This window comes from Toxoplasma gondii, chromosome VIIa, assembly GCF_000006565.2.
Source record: "Toxoplasma gondii ME49 chromosome VIIa, whole genome shotgun sequence".
Lineage (NCBI taxonomy): Eukaryota > Apicomplexa > Conoidasida > Eucoccidiorida > Sarcocystidae > Toxoplasma > Toxoplasma gondii.
In genome coordinates, this window is record NC_031474.1 from 2,658,488 (window position 1) to 2,677,995 (window position 19,508).

The 19,508-nt window shown below is 52.3% G+C and overlaps 2 protein-coding genes across 2 annotated transcripts; both read left to right on the plus strand.

The window, feature by feature from the left end:
* Positions 1-404: 404 nt before the first annotated feature.
* Positions 405-2,391, plus strand: TGME49_203230 (hypothetical protein). The gene has a single exon (XM_002367564.2). It carries the CDS (start codon positions 1,019-1,021, stop codon positions 1,691-1,693), a length of 675 nt encoding a protein of 224 aa, XP_002367605.1. The 5' UTR covers positions 405-1,018; the 3' UTR covers positions 1,694-2,391.
* Positions 2,392-3,370: 979 nt separating this feature from the next.
* TGME49_203220 (DEAD/DEAH box helicase domain-containing protein) lies at positions 3,371-14,592 on the plus strand. Its single transcript, XM_018779245.1, has 13 exons — positions 3,371-4,780; positions 5,344-5,474; positions 5,892-6,063; positions 6,524-6,623; positions 7,062-7,245; positions 7,604-7,859; positions 8,116-8,228; positions 9,102-9,150; positions 9,760-10,231; positions 10,875-11,224; positions 11,653-11,704; positions 12,007-12,115; positions 12,515-14,592. The coding sequence occupies exons 1-13, from the start codon at positions 4,448-4,450 to the stop codon at positions 13,626-13,628; spliced, it is 3,435 nt and encodes a 1,144-aa protein (XP_018637363.1). The 5' UTR covers positions 3,371-4,447; the 3' UTR covers positions 13,629-14,592.
* The last annotated feature ends 4,916 nt before the right edge of the window (positions 14,593-19,508 follow it).

A 19,508-nucleotide genomic window follows, 5' to 3' on the forward strand; every position in this document is an offset into this window, starting at 1 on the left:
GAAAAATCTCATCCACAGTCTTCCGCCAGTACGCAGGGAACTCTACGGCTTAGGGCAGAGCGGCAGAAAATAGAAAACCCCTATCGTCACTACTAAGATTCGGAACGCTCAGTCGAACACGACTGTGAGGCATTTGGTGTGTTTGTAAATGTCGCTGGGAACTACGGGCGGGGCTCTCCAGTGAGGTCACGAGGCATGCAATACCAATCAGATAACAACTGAAGCTAGACTCCCTGTTGTTACACCTAAAATGGGATGCCTAGGTTTCTATAAACTGCCTTTATCTGACGAATATATACTACGACTGGGACTATCGGTTTAGATCTGGAAGGTCTTTGTTCATCCTACGTAAAGTGTGTAAACAGCGTACCTAAAGCACGAATATCTTTCGCTAACAGTACACGTTTATCTCGGGTGTAGCCTGTTGGAACGGCGGTCCCTGAGAAAAAGAAGTCGTTAAATACGGACATGTTTGTGTCTACTGCTGATCATCCGCCTCCGTCGGTATAGAAAACTATACGCAGCGTTGAGGCAGTAAACAGAGCACATAAAGTGGAATTGCCGTTTATTGTTCCTTTCACACATTGGTGACGAGAAACTCGTCTCTCAGCCGTCACAAGGGTATAAAAGTGAGTAGCAGTAATTTTTTCCAACGACGAGAGCCAGCGTCACCTCCGTCACACAACGACGCACAGTCAAAACTTTTGGATGCTTTACTGCGTGCGGATTCTGAGAGTTGATATGCTTTTGATGAGGTGTGTTGTATTTCGCAGGAAGACTGGTGGTATCCTTTGTGTTGGAGTAAGCCAGTTTTTTGCTAATTTATTCCGACCATTTCTTCCGTATCGCGTTGACAAAAGGGTTCCGCTGAATTTTTGGCTTCGATGCGTACCGTGCGTGTCTCTGGACCGACCGAGTGTTATAAGATAGTGTTCTTGAGACTTTGTATGCCCTCGACCCTCTCAACGCTTTTTGCCCCTTCCCTACGGTTTTGTCCTCCTTTTTTGAACGTGGCAGGATGTCTCAAGTTCTTCTTGCGACGGGCGCCTTGACAGCCCTGAGTGTTAGTGGCTGCAGCCTGGGCTTGGCTTCTCGGCTGCTCTCTCACCTAGGCAGCTCTCAGAGGCGAAGCGAGGAACGGTCCGATACCGAAGGTTCTTCCAGCAGTTCGGCACACGACGGGTTGACGAAATCTCTTCTGACAACTTTTGGAGCAGCTGCTGCCGCTGCAGTTCTTTTCAAAGGCGGCGACGTGATCGAGGCAGGCGCTCGCACCTCGTGGACACTTGGAGGCGACAACACTCCCAGAGCCTTGGTGGATTTGTCGACGGTGATGAAGTTCCTCGCAGGCATATCTGTAGGATGGCAGGTCACGCGTCTCCTGAATGGATTTTGCCGTTGGGAAGAAGCACAGGAGCCTCGGTTGGAGCAACGGTATGAAACCTTTGTGCCGAGGCCACCCGCGACAAACGAGGACCCCCAAGTGGACGACGAAACTCTAGTCAAGTCCACAGGCGCAGGACTCACCCTCGCGCTCTTGAGTGGCGGGGCTATGGGGCTGCTTTACTGCCGCTCGCTCGAAAGCAGCTTCGATGACGTTCTGTGGAACTCCAGAATGAACGTCGGAGCCACGCTTTTGACTGGAGCGAGTCTGGGTGTTGTTCTGCGATCGGGAAAGGCCTTGATGTCGTAAATTAAAGTGCAGAGTGAAAATGAGAGCGTGTGATCGGGAAGTGACGGCGTAGAGGGCTCCTCAGGACCTCTGGCGAAGCACTGAATACCTAATTCGTAGGAAGTTTCTAGGTGTTGCCATCGCAGCCTTTCCGCGCTCAAACGGGGAGTTTCTTTCACGGCGTTTGCTGTACCAATGCTTATTTGTCGTGTGACGGTCGAAAATAACAGCAAGGGAAGCACCTGGCAGCTTGCCCACTGCTAGCGCTAACACCCAGCGTCCACATCACTGTCCGTGCTCAATGTGCTAGGGTTCAGAGAGGGGAATGCTGATCATCCTTGGTCAGTGCTCCCAGGGGGCAAACGCGAGTGGAGGAGTGTGCACTCGTCTTCGTTTCTCTTCGTGTTGTAACAAGAATCGCAACTACTCGTGCCATATTCGGTTTGTGCGACAGCAGTTTTGCTGAGGGTGCTGAACAAAGGCATTTACGTGCTTTGGTGCCGGACAGAACTCGACCCTGCACTTCTCTACGTGCCTCACGCAAGGCAGCAGCCACTTCCAGCATCAACGGTAGATATGCTGCGCATGAACTTACATTCAGTGGCAGGCGCTTGCCACACCATGATTCCATATCGCATGTTTGCAAGTACGAAATGCAGTCTTCCACGAAGGACCAAAAACTGTCTCACTACCCGGAGAGAAACTTCTGCGTTCTATGATAACGCCTTCCGGTCTTGCAGGTGTTCCGTCAATGACAACGGACGCTGTCCACTCGTGTGGGTGCACATTTCCAGATTCTTGCCAAATTGTACGCTTCTTAGTTGCACAGAAGCAGGGAAGCGCGTCAAGTGTTCTTTTGCTTCAGGGGGCTGTAACCGTCAGAGTTGTCAGTAAAAACGCACTGTTTCGAGTCCCGAAAGGATCTAGAGTTTCTCTGCAAAGTCAGTCAACTTCGACAGGTGGATGTCGTCCACAAGCTCTCCGTCAGCAGCAACTAAGCGCAGTGAATCGTGGATTTTTAGCATTGACACACGCATTTTCAGTGCGGACACTACTAAAGTACAACCTACAAAAGGCAAGCCAAACTGCAACACAAAAAAGCGTTTCAATTTTTATCAGATAGGGAGTCTCCTCCTCGTAGCAAAGGTACGAAATATGGTATGCCTTCACTCGAGCACCCCAGAAACGCCGTCGTCTCTATGGTAGTGCCTATCCGAGGAAGGCAGTGACCAAGAGGCCGCCCCTTGTCTGTTAATAATTCCGTCCGGGTTCCAATACCATATTGGCACCTTGGCTACTTGGAGGATACTCTGTATCTGATGTAACATTAAAACGACTCTTTATAGTACGGGGATCCGGTAAACCGAGACCCTCAAGCCCTAAACCAGTAGTCCAAGTCGTCATGCGGTATCCACGTCTACACTTCAGAATTCCTCATACAACTAGGAAAAACGAAGAGCTGGTCACAGCCCCGGCAACCTTCTCCTAAATCGAAACCTGGAAACTGAGGATATTGAAAGTTCTGGCAGCGCGCTTCCCGTTCGGGTCTTGTTCTGGTCGGACTCGAAGTCGCATGTGAGTGCATGCATGCAGGCTCGTACCGGTGAGCATGTACGAGCGCGGTGGCATTCTCGGTTCTGGCATCGAATTCGACTGCCAGGCCTCTTTACTTGGATAGTTTGCTCGCACAAGGAGCGGGAATGTCTCTGCACGGTCCACAAGCTTTCGGGGATCTCCGAACTCTCCGTGAAAGTTAAGCGTTGAAGAACCAAGCCCAAGAAGTGTGCCTCAGACTCCCCGCTGTACCTGGTTTCTTCGTCCTCTCTTCCACCAGAGAGTCCTAACTGCCGAGAGCTGTCGCTTTTGATCTGGGTTCTCCCTTTCAGAAAGTTTCCTTTCGTCTATCAGGAACGCCTGGACGCGCTCCGCCCTCTCCGGTGCCTTCCGAGCTTGTCTCTGTTTTCAGGACATCCGACAGTTCTTCGTTTTTTTCGCTTGATTTTCACGGACATTTCGACATAAAGGTTCAGAAACCACTGCTTTACAAGGCTTGTCCTGATTCAAAGAGCCTCTTTCTCCAGAACTCGCCAGTCCAGTGAGCTGGGAGCACCCCTTTACGTTGCTACATTTCACGACTCTTCGCAGGAGGGGGGGAGAGAGGCAGTCTACTGGCTTTTCCCCGACACCGAACGGTTCCCACACTTTTCTCAGATCGAATGGGTTCCCTTTTTTTCCGTTTCCATTAAATTTTCTTCGGATGCGGAAGCCAGCACGAGCTGGCGCTACCGTCTGAAAGGTCAACGACGAGCATCGTCCTGCTGTGAAGGCACCTGAGCCTTGGGCACGTCGGCGGTCCTGTCGCAGGTCTTTCCAGATCACGTTTTCTTCGTTTTTTTCTTCTTCCCGGAGGCTACTTGGTTTGCGATCTATTGCGCGTCGTGTCTTCCCCCTCCTGATTACGTGCAAGCGAGAAAAACCTCTGTTTACCGGCGTCTCGACTTTTCGAAACCCCGTTCCTTCCCTCTCGGTTTCCGATCCTTCCTTGAAAGCCGGCCCGCTACGCCGTTGCCTGACTCCACGCCGGCCAGGCGCCCTCCTCGCTGCCGCGGAGATGTCCGGATCCAGTGTACAGGGCTCAACCACGTTTGCCTGTTTTCAGCGATCCTGTCCACCTTTGAAGACACTCGAGTATTGACACAGACCTCTTTCCTTGGCCTTTCTCGGGAGAAGTCGGCTCTTTCTCTTTCTGTCCTTGTCTCCGCGTTCCCTGCGAAAATGGAGCACTTTTTCCTGCAGAAAGGCGCAGACGAGGAGGAGCGCCGCCCCAAGCTGTCGTTGCTCGGCGACCCCGAGCCGGCTGCCCCGCCGCCGGTCCCCGACGCAGACGAAGAAGATCCTCTGGAGGCGTACATGCACCAGATTTCCGAGCAAATCCAAGTTGAAGACGCGGCCATTCGCGAAAGACAAGAGCGAGAAGCCGTAGAAAAAGAAGCCGGCAGAGACGCGTCTGGGACAGCGCAGCAAACGGACGCATCGTGTGGACGATACATCGACGACGATGACCCTCTCGCCGACAGCTACGCCTACGTGCTTGAGCAGCGGCAGAAGGTAAGGCTGGAAGCCTGAAGACGCGCCGAGTGGGCATGCTGCTCTCCGGCTGACCCAAGGGAGAAAAAAGAAGCTGAACGGGCCCTGCAGACTGAGCTTTTCAGGCTGCGACAGACTTTGCGCTTTCTGCAGAGATCTCGACCTAGCCGAGAGAGAAGGCCATTTGGCGAGCGACGACACTCAGGGGAGAAGCGGGGGCGCGCGATGAACTTCGTCCAGTCCGTGAATGCACTGCCGATGTTCACATCGGAGCTGCAGGCGCCGACTGCCTTCGCGTGCACAACCGGAGGAAGCGTGGAAGCCAGGGAAGGGAAGATGTACGAAGACGCGAAGCAAGATGAACTCGGTACATGGAGAGGAACAACGGGGAGTCAGTGGACGTGAGGCACAGGGAGTCGCACGAGACGGCGAAACGATAAAGAGGAAGGAAAAACAGTGGGCTTGAGACTAGAGGGAACTGGACGAACAAACATGATCAGCGGAGAGCCACTAGACTCCACTGGATGCCTCATTCGCCCGCTGTGTGGATAGAAGTCTTTCCTTCGGTTTCTTCTTCTAAACAGGAGGCAGAAGCTCAAGCGGCGAATCTGTTGAAGTCGAGAAGAAAGAAAGCACGTGGAGGAGACTCAGACGACGACGGAGAAGAAGGCGATGTGCGGGGTACCAAACAGCTCGCTTCGGTCGATCACAGCATGTAGGCGAGGGGGATGAGTCGAGTTCTCTCATGTTTCCTCCTTTCGTGGAACTTGTCTATTGATAGAAATAGCACAGCCCTCTGCTCCCTGGCGTTCCGCTCCTTTCTTGGCTCTCTGGCCTAACTGCTTCTCCTGGAGCTCCTGCCGCTCCTCGCTTCGGCTGTCACCACCCAGTGTCTGCTGCGTAAACTCTAAACCTTAATTTGTCCTCCCCCTGCGTTCTTTCTTTTATTCTTTCATTCTTTCTTTCTCCTCGGCGAGCCTCTCTTCGTCTCGCGGCGTCTGCCCCATGCCTCGTGGTGCGTTTCTGTTAGACACCACCAGGTGAGCAGGAGCCCTCTCTTTCGCCTTCCCCGTCGCTTTCTGCGATCTTTTCGTTTTTGTCGCGATGCTCGGTGTCCGCGCTGCTTCGTCAGACTCGTGTACCCGGAGTTTCAGCGCGACATTTACAAAGAAGCGGCAGACATCGGCAGCCTCTCCCACGAGGCTGTCGGAGAGCTCCGCGCGTCGTTACAGATTCGAATAACGGGTCTCAACGCCCCGCGCCCAATCGCCTCCTTTCTCCACCTCAAAGACTCTCTCTCAAAGGTAGGGAAGCGACAAGACCGCTCATGCACCTGAGAAAAAAGGACGGAAAACAGAAAGAAATCCAAGGTGTCTGAGAGTGTCGCGTCGGGAAAGCGGTTGTGCTTAGGACGCTTAGGGTCGCCGCTACTGTCTTATTGCGTTTCTCGGCTTGGCGCCTTTGTTGAAAAGTCAACAGGAGCAGAAGAGCAAGAAAAAGGACGAAGCACGCGAAACAGGTCATCTGTGTGTTCTTTCGAAGACTTGCATCTCTACTCTTCTCGTCTCTCTCTGTGTTTGAACTGCATCTTTCTTCTTCGCGCGGAGATGCGTGCTCTGGATCGCTGTCTTTTCTGGATCGCTCTCTTCGTTTTCCTTCCCTTCACTGAGTCGCCAGGAGTCTCGTAGTGGGCGTCGTGTACGACAGACTGCTTTTTCGTTCGAGTGTCACTTCACCATCTCCGGTTTTTCTTTCTCCATATAGGCGCTGTTTACTGGAATCAACAAGCGCGGGTTCACGCTTCCGACGCCCATCCAGTCCGCCGCCATTCCCTGTCTCATGAGAGGCAGAGATGTCCTGGGGTGTAGGCGAGAGAACTCCTTGGGGTGTCTGGCCGCATGTCATTTATCCACCATCGCGTGTGTCTCCCTCTATTTTCATGTATCTGCATTCATGCACAAATGTGTGTATGTTTTTTTGACATGGGCAGAGAGCACAGAACACAAAAAGAGATAGAGGAGAAAGGAGAGAATGGACTGAGACAAAACGCTTGTTTTCGTTTTTTGCAGGTCGCCTTCCTGCAGAGGAAAACCTTCGAGTGCTCTGCTGCTCGAAGTCGTGTGTGTCGTTTTTTGCTCTTGCACTGTTCTTTGTTTTCCCTTTTTCGTCTCCCCGTCTCCCTTTCTTGTCTCCTGTCTTTCCGCTCGTCTCAAGCTTCCACGTGGTCTCTCGCTGCGGGGGTTCGCCGGTGTTTCTATTTCGTGCGTTTCTTGCGTTTTTTGCATCCGTTTGGTGTGTTCAGTGGCGGAGACGGGAAGCGGAAAGACAGCAGCATACTTGATTCCCCTTCTAGCTCGTCTGCAACATTTGAAGGAAGAAGAAAGATGGCCGAAGCGACATGTTGTCTACGCCGACAATCGGCCGGACCCCGTCGGCGCCTCGCTGCGCGCTGGAGGCCCTGCAGCGATTGTTCTCTGTCCCACAAGGTCTGTCGTGTTTTCTTTGTGTATCCGTTTTTTCGTTTTTCGAGCCTAACAAAAGACAGAGCGTTCACCTTGTTTGTCGTCCCTGCTTTTCCTAGCTCTTTCCTCTCCCTTTTCTGTACCTCGGGAGTTTGATTTCTCTGGACCTGATGGAGGTGACGGGAAGCCCCACCACGGCGTTGCGTGGTTCCACTCTTTCGTTCACTTCGACTGCCGTCTTCTGTGTCGTTTTCCTCTTCCCCGTTTTTACTCGGAGTTCTTCTCAGTTTTTTCTTCTTCCGCGTTCTTTCGCTTCTCCTGTTGGTTCGTCGCCTCCCTCCACTGTGTCTGCCTGCGTGTTTTCGCTTTCGTCTATTTTTAGAGAACTGGCGGTGCAGATTGACGGGGAAGTGCACTCGCTCCTGGCGAAGGCGAAGGCGGGTGCGTCGCCTCTGCCTCTGAAACACGTTCTGCTGGCGGGCGGCTTCGACAAAGGCGAGCAGTTCAAGTCGCTGAAGGCAGGGGTCGATCTCGCTGTCGCAAATCCAGGTCGACTCATTGATTTGGCGACGATGAAGGGCCTCGAGGACGCGCTGAAGTGGGTGGTCATGGTCGTCGTCGACGAAGCAGACAAGATGGTGGGGAGACGAGGGGAAACGCGGAGAAAAAAGAGGAGAAAACGCGAGGAAACAGAGAGAGCCAGTCCGACACTGAGAGACGGCGACTCGACGCGAGAGAAAAAGAAGAAGAATGGACAGAGGGAAGAAGAAACAGCAAAGAGAGGAGGGCCAAACCGGAAGAGAGAACAGAACGAGGATATGTCTACGACGAAAAAGAGAAAGATGCAGAACCAAGAGACAGGAAAAGATTGTTGTTTGCTTTCGACTTCGTCAGGTCCAAATGGGATTCGAGAATCAACTCCGGAGCATCCTGAACGCTGTCCGCCCAGATCGAATTACATGCATGTTCAGTGCAACGCTTCCCCAGCGATGTGAAGCCATCGGCAGGTGCGGAGACAATTGTTTTACGTAGCCTCGCAATTTGTCCTCGAACACAAATGATTTCTCATCGAAGAATCTACCTCGGCGTACTCGCCTTCCACTTTATCCCCTGAGGCGTACGGCTCTTTTGTGTTACCGGTCCATGCACAGGTACTTATTTATATGCCTACCTCCGTATCTGTCTTCACGTCTCTTCGTTTTTGTACTCCGCATTCAAGGTCCTCTGCATAAGCACCTGTACGCGAGCTCCTCTGTCCTCAGAATTCCTCAGAATACCTGAACATGTAGGCATATATGTTCATAGATGTGTGTGTGCCCACGAAAGAAGCTTGAACGTTTCTGTCGGGGACGGAAGGTTCTTCGGAACTGCTCACATAGAGGAGGTGTAAATACACTCCGGTGGCTAGATGCGGGGCTTTGAAAAAACGGAGACACAATATTGAAGTCGAGCCGAAACAGTGGGGGGCTCGACAATATTCGGGTAGATATGTGCATTTTACGAAGATGTACTTTGCCCTTCATCTATATACATACGCATGCACATATACATATATATATATATATATATATATATATATATATATATATATATATGTATGTGTACATATATATATATATATATATATACATATATCCTTATAGAGAGCCTGGGTTTCTCGAAATGCTCGCTGCTCAGTCCCTTCGCCCTCGTTGTTGTTTCCGCTTCTTCTCACAGGCGCGCGGAGCCGATACGCTTGCCTGCATAAGTGCATGCACCATGCTGATATCGCTGGTGTGTGCTGTCCTGTGTCTGTACACCCCAGATCCTGCTTTAGATTCAGTGACTTGATCATTCTTGTCTGCGTCTTTGGATGTTTCGGACTGTTCGTTTCCTTCCAGACAGTTTCTGCGGAGCCCTGTGAAGATCACAATCGGCGAAGGCGGTCAGGTGGGCGGTTCGTATGCGTTGTGCGTTCTTCTCTGTGCGTTTCTTCATCGACGGATCTCGTCTTTCATGGTTGTGTTTCCAACGTCTTTTCTTTCCCTCGGTTCCCACCTGTCTCCAGTGTCCTCGGCGTCGTCGCTTCTCTCTCTTTTCCTTGCCAATTTCAACGCCATTTGCCTCTTCTCACCGTGCCCCTGCGCTGTGCAGAAGACACTCCGTTTTCTCTTAAGCGCATGCACGCACATCCACCTTCCTCTTCTTCCGTATCGCGCCCCCACTGTTTCGGCTCGTCTTCAATGTTGTGTCTCCGTTTTTTCAAAGCCTCGCATCTAGCCACCGGAGTGTATCTACACCTCCTGTATGTGAGCAGTTCCGAAGAACCTTCTTTCCCCGACAGAAACGTTCAAGCTTCTTTCGTGTTGAAGAGGACCTCCGTTTCTTTACCTTTCTCCCGGATAGCATGTCCTGTGCTTCGTCTAAGGACCACCGCAGGAGTCCTGCTCTGACAGCTTGTACCAGTTCAGATTCCGTTTCTTGCCCCAACCAGGCGACTCTACGTCGGTTCTGTTTCGGGGCATTCCTCGTCCTGCTCGTTTGCTCTGCGCTTCCCAGGCAGCGAAATCCGTGGAGCAGAACGTAGCCGTTGTACAGAGCGAGGAAGCCAAGTTTCAGTGGCTGGCGTCGCATCTGTTGCCTCTCCTCGTGTCTGGGAGTGACCCGGACTTGAAAGAAGCTTCGGACAAAGACATCGCTGACAAAGGCCGAGTTGCTGTGGTTTTCTGCAACACACAACAGCGATGTGAGGACTTGAGCGTCCTTCTCGAGGAAGAGCTCTCGCTGCAGATGGAAGAGCTCGCTCGCGCCTCTCTCTCGAAGGCGTCGAACGGAGAAAGCGGACAAGGAAGAGCAGAAAAGGAGGAGAACTGGCGAGTGACGAGGAAGGTGACGGCGACGCAGGACCTAACGCAGAAAGAAAGTACAAAGGCTGCAGCTGCGCGCTTGCTCCAGATGGAGTCCGAAGCGGAGAAGCACGAGAAAGAGGGGAACAAACGGTTGAGGAAAAGCGCAGAGCAATCTTTCAAATGTGAGTTCTGCTTCACGAAACGGGGGTGGGGCCGGAGAGAAGGGGAAAACAAGGCTCGCGAGAGAAAGAAGGAAAGAGGAGAAAAGAACGAGGAGAGAAGAACGAGGAGAGAAGAAGCGAGGGTTGTCAGATGCCGGAACGCGGAACGTCAGTCGAACGTAGACATACAGGAGACATACAGGCACACAAAGAGACGAAAGGGGGTGTCCATGGCGCTGGGAGTTGTCAGTTCTGGGAAGGACCCTTTCGAGTTTCTCTGCAGTACTTTGCCCATCAAATGTTGGGAAAGGCAGAAAAACCGCTGTTCAAAGGGGTTCAGTTAAAACTGCGTGCGACTCTCGGGTCACTCCATCTCGAAGACTGTGCTCTTTGGAGTGAGTATGAACCAGTCGCGCTGTGACTCTGTCAGCGAGCGGGGAGCAAACAAATAAAACTTGTGGCGACTTTGAGCGTGACCTGTCGAATGGACCAGTGCTGCGCAACGCGATTCTAAAAGCTTCACCTACTTCCATCTACACCTGTACGGCAACTGAACGCTTTTGCTTTCTGTCTGTTGTCTCTCGATCACGCTTCGCCCCTACTTCAAAGACGCTCTGATTTTCTGCGTGTTCGCTGTCTCCCCGCGTTTTTCCTGTCTCTGCAGATGTCACTGTCGTCCACGGAGGCCTGAATCAGACAGAAAGACTGGCTGCTGTGCGCAGGCTTCACCGCCACATCTTGAAGGCACCTCCGCCTCCAGTGTCTCCTCGCCCTCTCCTAGATGTCTCCTCCTTGATCTCGCCCCTCGTGCTCGTCGCGACAGACGTCGCGGCGAGAGGCCTCGACTTCCCCGCTGGGCTCTCCCTCGTCGTCAGCTACGATGCCCCTCAAGAGGGCGAGGTGTACGTACACCGCATCGGCCGCGCCGGGAGAGCCGGGCGCCGCGGGCAATCTTTTGCCCTTCTTACCCGAACTGAGAAGCGCGCCGCTGCTCTTCTCGTCGAGGCGATGGAGGTACGGAGGCCACCGTGAGGACTGCAGAAAAGAAGTGAAATGGAGAGAGAAGACCGACTCCACGTTCGACTCACAGATTGCCTCTCTGCCGCCTTCTCTCGCGCCCTCTGCGGGAGGTAGAAAGCTTTTTCGTATTCTCGACATCTCGTTCATCTTTTCTCTGTCTGATCTGCATGCATGCCTCTCTCGCTCGTCTCCCTCTCATGTGTCTTTGTTTCTTGCTCGTTGTTCTATCTCGTACGTGCTCTTCGTGTCTTCGCTTCCGCTCGGGCTGTCCTCTCCCTAGTCGCTGTCTGACATTTGTCTCTCTCTCCAGTCGTCCTTTTTCTTTTTGCTGTGTGCTTGGTCTGTCGTTTTGTTAGTTTATCCCTTGCCTGTGTGGTCTCTTGGAATTTCGAATGTTGCCGCCTCTCCATTTTTTCTTCCAGGCTGTTGAACAACAAGCACCGCGGCAGCTGCTCGACATGGCGATGGGATACGGTGAGAGCAACCCTATGTCGGGGGGGAGGGTGTTGGGAAGTCACGGTTCTCAGCGTTTCGTCTGTCGCGAAGTCTTCTTTTCGAGTCGTTCTTCCTTCGGTTCTTCCTCTCTTTCTGCCAGGCTCTTCTCTGGACTTTTTTCTTGGCGTGGAACGACCTCCGCTTCTCTCTTGTCTCCGTGCTCCGTTGTCTTTCTCTTCCATTTATTTTTACCTGTGCTTTCTCCCGTGTCTTTCGAGGCCGGCACACGCATGCATCGGAATTCTCCCTTTCTATCTTTACTTTTTCCTTGGTTGTTTCAGCTCCTTTTCGAAACGCACGACTTGCAGGCATGAAGATGGAAGAGCCTGCACGAGGGAAGAGGAAAAAAGGTGATGTGCGCCCCTCGGCCAACGCCTCCTTCGGTCTTGGGTAGGTGTTATTGAAAAGACAAGTTTGCCGCATGTGGGCGGGTTCTTCCCTTTTATTGTGTCCGACTTATCGTCCTTCGCGCCTCCGCCTCGTCTGTTGCACGTCTCACAAGATCCGGAGTTCTCTTCCTCAACGTATCTCTCACTTGTTCTCTCGCTTCTGCGTCTCCAGAGACGTTTTCTGAGCCTCTCGGCTCTTTTTCTGCTTCACATCCTGCCTTTTCGGTGTCTCCCGCTCTTCCTTCTGCAACCGGTTCCGCTCTCCAGACCCTCTGTCGCCTTTGCCTGGGCTTCGGGGGCACTGGTGCTCCACATAAAGCCAGCACCGCAAAGGCGATCGACTTTTTCATGTCTGTGACTTCCGCGCGTCTCCGCGACGTGATGGTCTGTCTGTGTTCAGCTACACAGGTTCTCACTCAGAGAACAGCCCCTCAGACAGGTCGAAGAATACGTACACCGCAGCAACCTCTGCAGCAGCAGCAGCTTCTGCAGCAGCAGCGGCGATTTGCATGCAGAAGGAGAAGAATGCACAGGGAGGAGACTCGAGCTCTCTCACTTCCGGGACTTCGTCGAGTGCACACGCACCCGCGAAACGCGGGCGCTGGGACTCTGCCGAAGCTTCGAGAAAAAGCGAAACTTCAGGCGATCTGGTGACCCTCGAGCAGCTGTGTCCGGCGTCTTCGTCTCTCTCCTCCTTTTCGCTCTCTCAGCATGCAGATACAGGAAAAGCGGAGAACGGAGACACGAGGACGCTACCCCGAGTTGTGGGGATCGACGACGATCTGTCATCCGACGAGGAGGCCGTCCCCACTCCTGTGGCGCCGCCTGCGCGACCGGGTCTCCTGAATTTGAACAAGCGAGAAGAACGCAGGAGACAGTGGGCTGAGGAGGCTGAAGCTCGCCGCGAGCAGCAGCGCGAGAAGGAGCGAGAAGAACGCAGAAGCCGAGCGTCGCCGCCTCGGAAAGCCTTCACCGAACGGCGTCCTTTCTCCTCGGCAAAGAGTGAAGAACGCCGAACGGAGAATACGCAAGGAGGGCCAGGTTCGGGGGGGTCCACTGTCTCGTCAAACCGCCCGGTCGCTGTGCCGGAAACGAGCGGCTGTCTGGCTGCATCTGTGTGTGCAAATTCACCGTCGGCAGCGCCAGCAATGGTTGCGCATGCAGGCGTGGAAGGCGGGGCAGACGCGGCTTCTCTCCACTCTGTCTACGCTGTGTCTCAAGCTCGGAACATCCCTGGGGAGCGACTCGCGGCGGTGGCTGGCCAGCACGAGTCTCAGTCGCGGCAGCCGACAACACTGTGGGAGGCAGGCCTCACAGCAGGAGAGGTGCAGAGAGGGCAAGGCCTTAGGGCGGGGGACTCTTTCTCATCGATGGGGTCTGCAGTTGCAGGATTGCCTTCACAGACTCCTTGCGGGACAGGAGGCGTCTCAGACCCCACAGCTGCGGCGGCGCTCGCAGCAGCCATCGCGCATGCACAGCAGGCAGCCGCGAAACGAGGTGTGGGCCGCATGTGAGAGAAGGCGGTCGACAAAGGCGATTCTCGATACGCTTGTCAAGCTTCATAGACCTCGACGGCGACGAACCTCCAAGAGGCCAGTCCGAATTTAACGCTGAGTGCCAGACTTTAACGGCACAAACTGCACACGAGAAACTCGACGTCCAGAGCAGCCTCAAGCAGAAAATGAGGAAGCAGCAATCTACGGGGTGGTTTGTTTAGAGACGAGAGTGCTCGAATGCAGGGGATAAAGCATGAAAAAAGCATGGAACGCGAATACGGCAGGTACAATTTAAAGAGGAGAGCAAGAATCCAGGGGAACCACTATATAGACGAGAGAGTAGAACCGCTTGCTGGTAACAGGCAGGAGACGAAAAAAAGAAGAGAAACAGGGCGTTGGACATGGAAGGAGATATGTTCTTCTGCGCAGTATAGCTGGAGTAAGAGCCAATTGAGAACTGCCGCGTGGACCTCTGGTTTGGTTTTGTATCTACTCACTGTTGCCCCCACTCCTTCCTGGAAGATGCACTGCCGTGGGAACAAGTTCGGAGGAGTTGGCATGTTCGTTTTTGCCTTTCCTTGCCATCATATTCTCATTGTCCCTGCCGTTAGTTCTCTTACTGGCACGGACTCATTTCCTGTTTGCGGAGGAACGAATACACTCTCCTACTTCCCAGTACCCTTAGCGTCTGTGTTTGAACCGCAAAGCCCCAATTCTCGGTTCGCTAGGCGTCCGGACTGGACAGTGCACTTCTCTGCCGTCCTTGCTCTCCCGATCGTCTGCTTGCTGTCTCGAGGAAAGACGGACAGTGAAATTCAACAGGACGGACGGTCTCAAGCAGTCCACTGAGTGGTGGTGTACAGCAGTTGTGGAGAATTGGTTTTCTTGACTCTCGCAACTGAGGTCAGAGTCGATATCCTAGCTACTAGAGTGTCTCTGTCTGCGTCCGAAAGAGACTCACAGATAAGCTGACTGTTCGTGGAACTCTGCTGACACACTTCCACTTTGCTCCGCTTTCAGCAAAGCCCCCCGCAAAAAAGAGTTGTCATTCTCTGAGAACAACGCACATGTCCTCCACCCGTCCCCCTCGGGTGTTGCGGTCTTCTGATCTTTCATTGCCTTTTCCTCTCTCGGTCTCTCTGCGCTTCTCCAGCGCTTTTTGTTCTGCTCCTGCCACTTGCGTTCTGCCGATATTTGCGGCCAAGGTTCTCCTCTTCGTTGGTTGCCCACATGTGGCTTTTCCCCTTAACCCTCTTTTCGTTTGCAAAACAGAGAAACAGAATGCGTCGGGGGAGGGTGTCCTATATGTAGAGGGTAGGTAAGTACACACTGGCAAAAGAACATTTTGTTACGCAGCTTCGTGTCTGCTAAGTCGAGTTAAGCTCTCGTTTCGCGTCGTCCGCCACTCTCTAGCAGTGTCAAAATCTCACAGGACAACTGCTTGTTTCCTATCCCGCTTTTCCTCCTTCCCTGCTACACTACTAGAATGCCTCGTCATTGTGAGTTCTCACCAGTTTTCTGTATCCAGGTCTCTAGGTTTCCCTGGTTCAATTGTGTGCGTGTAACCTATGGTGGGTGCTGTCGTTCACGCTCTTTGCTTACGAATCAGGCAAATTGTTCAGACCGCATGTCTTCGCACACTTTGACGTTATACTGACGGCGGGAGGAAACGTTTTAGAGAACAGAGACGTTGGTCCCGACGGTTTGGCTTTTTTCTGGGGAGTCTACCCTGCGAGTTAGACGGGCCGTCTACACCTTGTGGCTGCGTTTGTTCAAGAACTCGATTGACGGCAGGAGGCGAGCACTGGGTTCTGTGTAGCTATTTAAATCACTGCGTACTTGCGACCAGACCAAACGAGTTCACTAAAAATGGTTGTAGGAAGCAGGAAAGCGCGTTAGTTTCTGGGGAAATGGATCCCGAATAGATGTGGTTTTTCTGTTCCTACGGGGCCTGCCGCTTCGCTGATGACGCCAGCCATCGCCGGCACAAAGTCGTCGAAAACAACAGCCGACACAGCGTTTCGTGACGGCTGGATAAGCGCCTCTTCCCCATGGTTTCTGTGCGGGGTCGATTACACAAACCGAGCGATGCGTGCGAAGTTTCAACGTGCCAATTTTCCAAAGACAAACTCTACCGGGTGTTTTGTAGCGCGGGGGTTGCTCCACGCGGTACCTGTGAGCCGGTTAATGATATCCCTTCACAACGTACCTAAGTGGTATTTATTGCGCATTCTGCAGTGTTAAAGTAGTTCCATTCAAATTCAATGGCTCGTCCGTATTTAGGTCATCACCATGTCAACGAAATATCAATACCGACCAGACGTCTTGCTGGCACCCACCAAAGAACGCAGAATTCTTGTTGCAGTGGAAGATTCAGGCAAAAACGTGTACCATGAACTTCGGCAACAGAAAGAAAAAGTACTCAGAATCGTGCACGAGACGCGAGGGAACAGTTATTAAAACTTCCCCATCCAAGCAAGTCCACCGTTACCTGGACTTCGGAACAGAGCCGCATTTCCCCACCTTCCGTCTGCATTTCTGTTGTCTCCCTAAACCCAGAGCATAAGAGGCGAAAACCCCGTTTGGTAAACTTCTGAACATATCGGAAAAAGTCAGCTGATGACTTTAACTTTAAATTGCATATTTGAACCTCATGTGAGTTCCTGTTTTCTCGCGGATGTCATTTCTTCTCTGCCTCACCCCAACTAGAACAGCGGCCGTTCTTTGTGATTTTCTCAGACTCGCGTTCACGCTCCAAGGATCCACAGAAAACCCGGTTGAACTTGCTTTTGGCGCTGAGAGCTGTTGACGCATACCGCACACCCTCTGATTTGTCTAAAGAATCGATGAATAAGTCGAAGACTCGGCCTCGTTTGATTGCTGTTCTCGTCAAGAGAGCGGGGCCCCGCTGCGCTGCTCCGCAGCTTCGTCAGGTACATCGTTTCAGAGAAGTGAACAATGATGAACAAAGACGGACGCAAAACAGCCGTTTGCCTCGCAGCAGGTTTCTCCCAAAGCACTGGAGAAGCCGTAGACGAAGGAAACGAGGCCAGTTCGACTTTTGGAAGGAAGCGTTGACTACCTCCTGTAATCTACTAGAGGTTGGTAATATTGCTGCCCTACTTGGCGAAAAGTGAAACGCCGAGAGTCTCTTCAAACGAGAAGCTCTTCTCGCGATTCTCAGTTCACAGTGTTGCAGCAAGTTTCTCGTATGTGGTGTGGGCTAAAATTTATCAAGACAAAAGCAGAATGATTTCATTGTGATTCAAAGTCTTCAACATGGTTTACCAGTTTGATTGTCGGAGGCATTCACAACAGACGCTCTCCGTGTTCCGCCACTTAATCTTAATTTGTCATTCCAGATGGTAGGAAAAAGATGCAACGTTTCGAGATGAAAATCCCATAGGCAGCATCTCGAGCACTCGTCTCCGTCGCACTCGCGGGGTATATTTGTCTTCATCAGGACCCAAGAACCGTCAATTTAAAAACGTTATTCATTCCACTGTTCTCGTTTTCCTTTCGCCATACAGGGATTCACGAGATGATCTGCACACCAGATCCTCGAGAAAGGAAAAGTGGAAATTCAATTGAAGGGATGTTGCTTTGGCGTGGAGCCCGGTGTTGCGTCTTGTCCAGGAAACGCGCTGATGCACGTATTACCACAGTGAACCGACGCACATTTCAGAAACAATTTGCAGCTCTCAGCGTCTTGCATTCTCGTCCAAAAAGCGGGAACGACCGAGTGCTTCTGTATTCTTTTGTTGATGGAGAGGTCAAATAGACGAGCACGTCCACATCTTCCCAGTTTCAGGTGATGCACATCGATGAAAGACAGGACGGAAGGGAAAGGCGACCCACATAGCCCTCAGCCTGGCTCAGTTGCATCATTCGTTGCAAAAGAATTTCCCAAGAAAGGAAAAAGCTTTGTATCGTGGCAAAAGTCGGCCGAATCCTCTTAACATCCGCCGGGCGCTTGTCCGTCTTTATCGAGTGTTCTGGACACCTCGGCAAGACTTGGTACGGTGCGACGAACGCAGCTATGTTAGTTAAGTGACTCGTCAGAGCAAGATGGGTTGTCTCCTCTGGGGCTTCGGTAAAAATTTAAAGCAGAATTGCCTCTCTATCTTTTCATGTTCCTGCTTCAGCACTTCCTGAACACACGATTGCTTCAGCCTCAAAACGCAGTAGATTGAACAGAAGCCGGCGACATGACACGCACTGGCAGAAGTATGTAATCCGCTAACTCTTCCGTTCTTTTCTCAACGAAAGTCTTCACCTGCCTTTTCACAGATCCTTCCTTCCTCAATCTCTTTGACTTCCTCTTTCAGCTTTCCTTTTTTCGGCCTCCTATGCCGACGCCCTCTTGACATTCTGGGGGCTTCCATGCGCTTTTTCGGCGGCTGCTTTCCAACCAGTACTTGTCACCATGACGACGTTTGTCTCTCCAGTTCCTAGCACAATCCCTTCTGAGTTTGCTGCTTCTCCGTGCGATGCCTCTCTTTTTTCTCCTCCGAATCCACCCCACGATGGCGCTGTCTGCGCTCCTCAGCTGCTCCGGCCGTGGCGCTCGTCCCTCGTCCTCTACAGCCAAAAGAATTTCTACTTCTTTTTGCATCGCTGGTCTTCAATGTATTCGCCGCTTTTACTCAGCTGGGATGCCTTCTGTCGCGTCTTTCTCCCTGCCGACGGTGCTCTCGTCGAGATGCGGAAACGCGATCTTCCCCACTCTCAATCGAGCCTCAGAGACAGAGGGCGAGAGGTCCATTCGCCCCCACGCGTGCATGCATCAACTTCATGTGACGCCTCGCGACACCTACAACAGTCCTGCGAAAACGGATGTTTGCCGAGAAAGGCAACCCCCCGAGATCCCGCTGCGTCGGCGTCAACCAGAGAGTACTCGAGCGCGAAAGCACAGGGAGAAGACGTCTACGGCCGACCCGATGACGGAGCAGAAGGAGAAGAACACTGGCCATCAGTGAGACAGATGAGCCGGGATCTAGACGCCTCTGGACTGGAAGAAGAAGCCTTCAGGGAAACAGAAGAAAATCTGGAAAACCTCGCAGAGGATGTATGGGCAGCGTTTCAATGCGGGGGAGGCCTCGAGTCTCTTCAGCTGTTCGGCGCACTCGCCTGGATTCTGCCAACCTGCCTCAGGGGCAAGTGCAGAGCCCTCTGTCGGGTCTTCGACATCACCGGCACAGGTGAAGAACGCAGAAAACATACAATTGAAAAAGTGAGAGGGAGAAAGAGAACGCGTTGGTGGCGGAAGGGGAGAAACAGATAACGAGATTTCATGTTGGAAAGGGAAGCAGAGAAAGGTCGGATGACATTTTTTGTTGGCAAGAAGAGGAGCGAGCGAGGATGAGAATGGGTCAAGGAAGGAAGGAAGACGAATCAACGAGAGTATTCTCTGCCGCATACCACTGGATATTCCTTCACAAGTATTGGTTTCGCAAATGAAGTGAATCTACTTGACTTAGATCATCGCGTGCTCCCGTGTGGGACGTAGCTGCTCCATAAAAAGCAAAAAGAAGCGGTGTGTCAGTCTTCAGACTCTTCGCTGTCGAGAACCCAGTTCTTTTACAACCATTTAAACATTTTCTGTTTTGTTGGGTTTCGCCACAACTGTCTTCCTCTCGTTTCGTACCTTCCAGCCTCTCAGCTAACCATCTTCTCCTTCCTCGTATATCTTTGATTCTACTGTCATCCTGTGGGTCCCGTTTCACTCATGACTCCCATATGCCGCTCACGTTTCTCTTTGCTCTCGCCGCTCTCACTCTCTTCCTTGCGAGTTTGTTTTACTCCACTGAACTGCGCCTTCCTCAGGCAAGTTGACGTTTGCAGAGCTCTCGATTCTTCTGGATAGAAGCCTGCAGGGACTCGGCCGCCTTCTGGCTT

Coding starts and splice junctions, on each gene's coding strand:
- TGME49_203230 (XM_002367564.2), top strand. CDS start 1,019: ATGTCTCAAGTTCTTCTTGCGACGGGCGCCTTGACAGCCCTGAGTGTT.
- TGME49_203220 (XM_018779245.1), top strand. CDS start 4,448: ATGGAGCACTTTTTCCTGCAGAAAGGCGCAGACGAGGAGGAGCGCCGC. Junction 6,624..7,061: donor AGGCAGAGATGTCCTGGGGT/GTAGGCGAGAGA, acceptor TGGTGTGTTCAG/TGGCGGAGACGGGAAGCGGA. Junction 11,225..11,652: donor TTCTCGTCGAGGCGATGGAG/GTACGGAGGCCA, acceptor TTTTTCTTCCAG/GCTGTTGAACAACAAGCACC.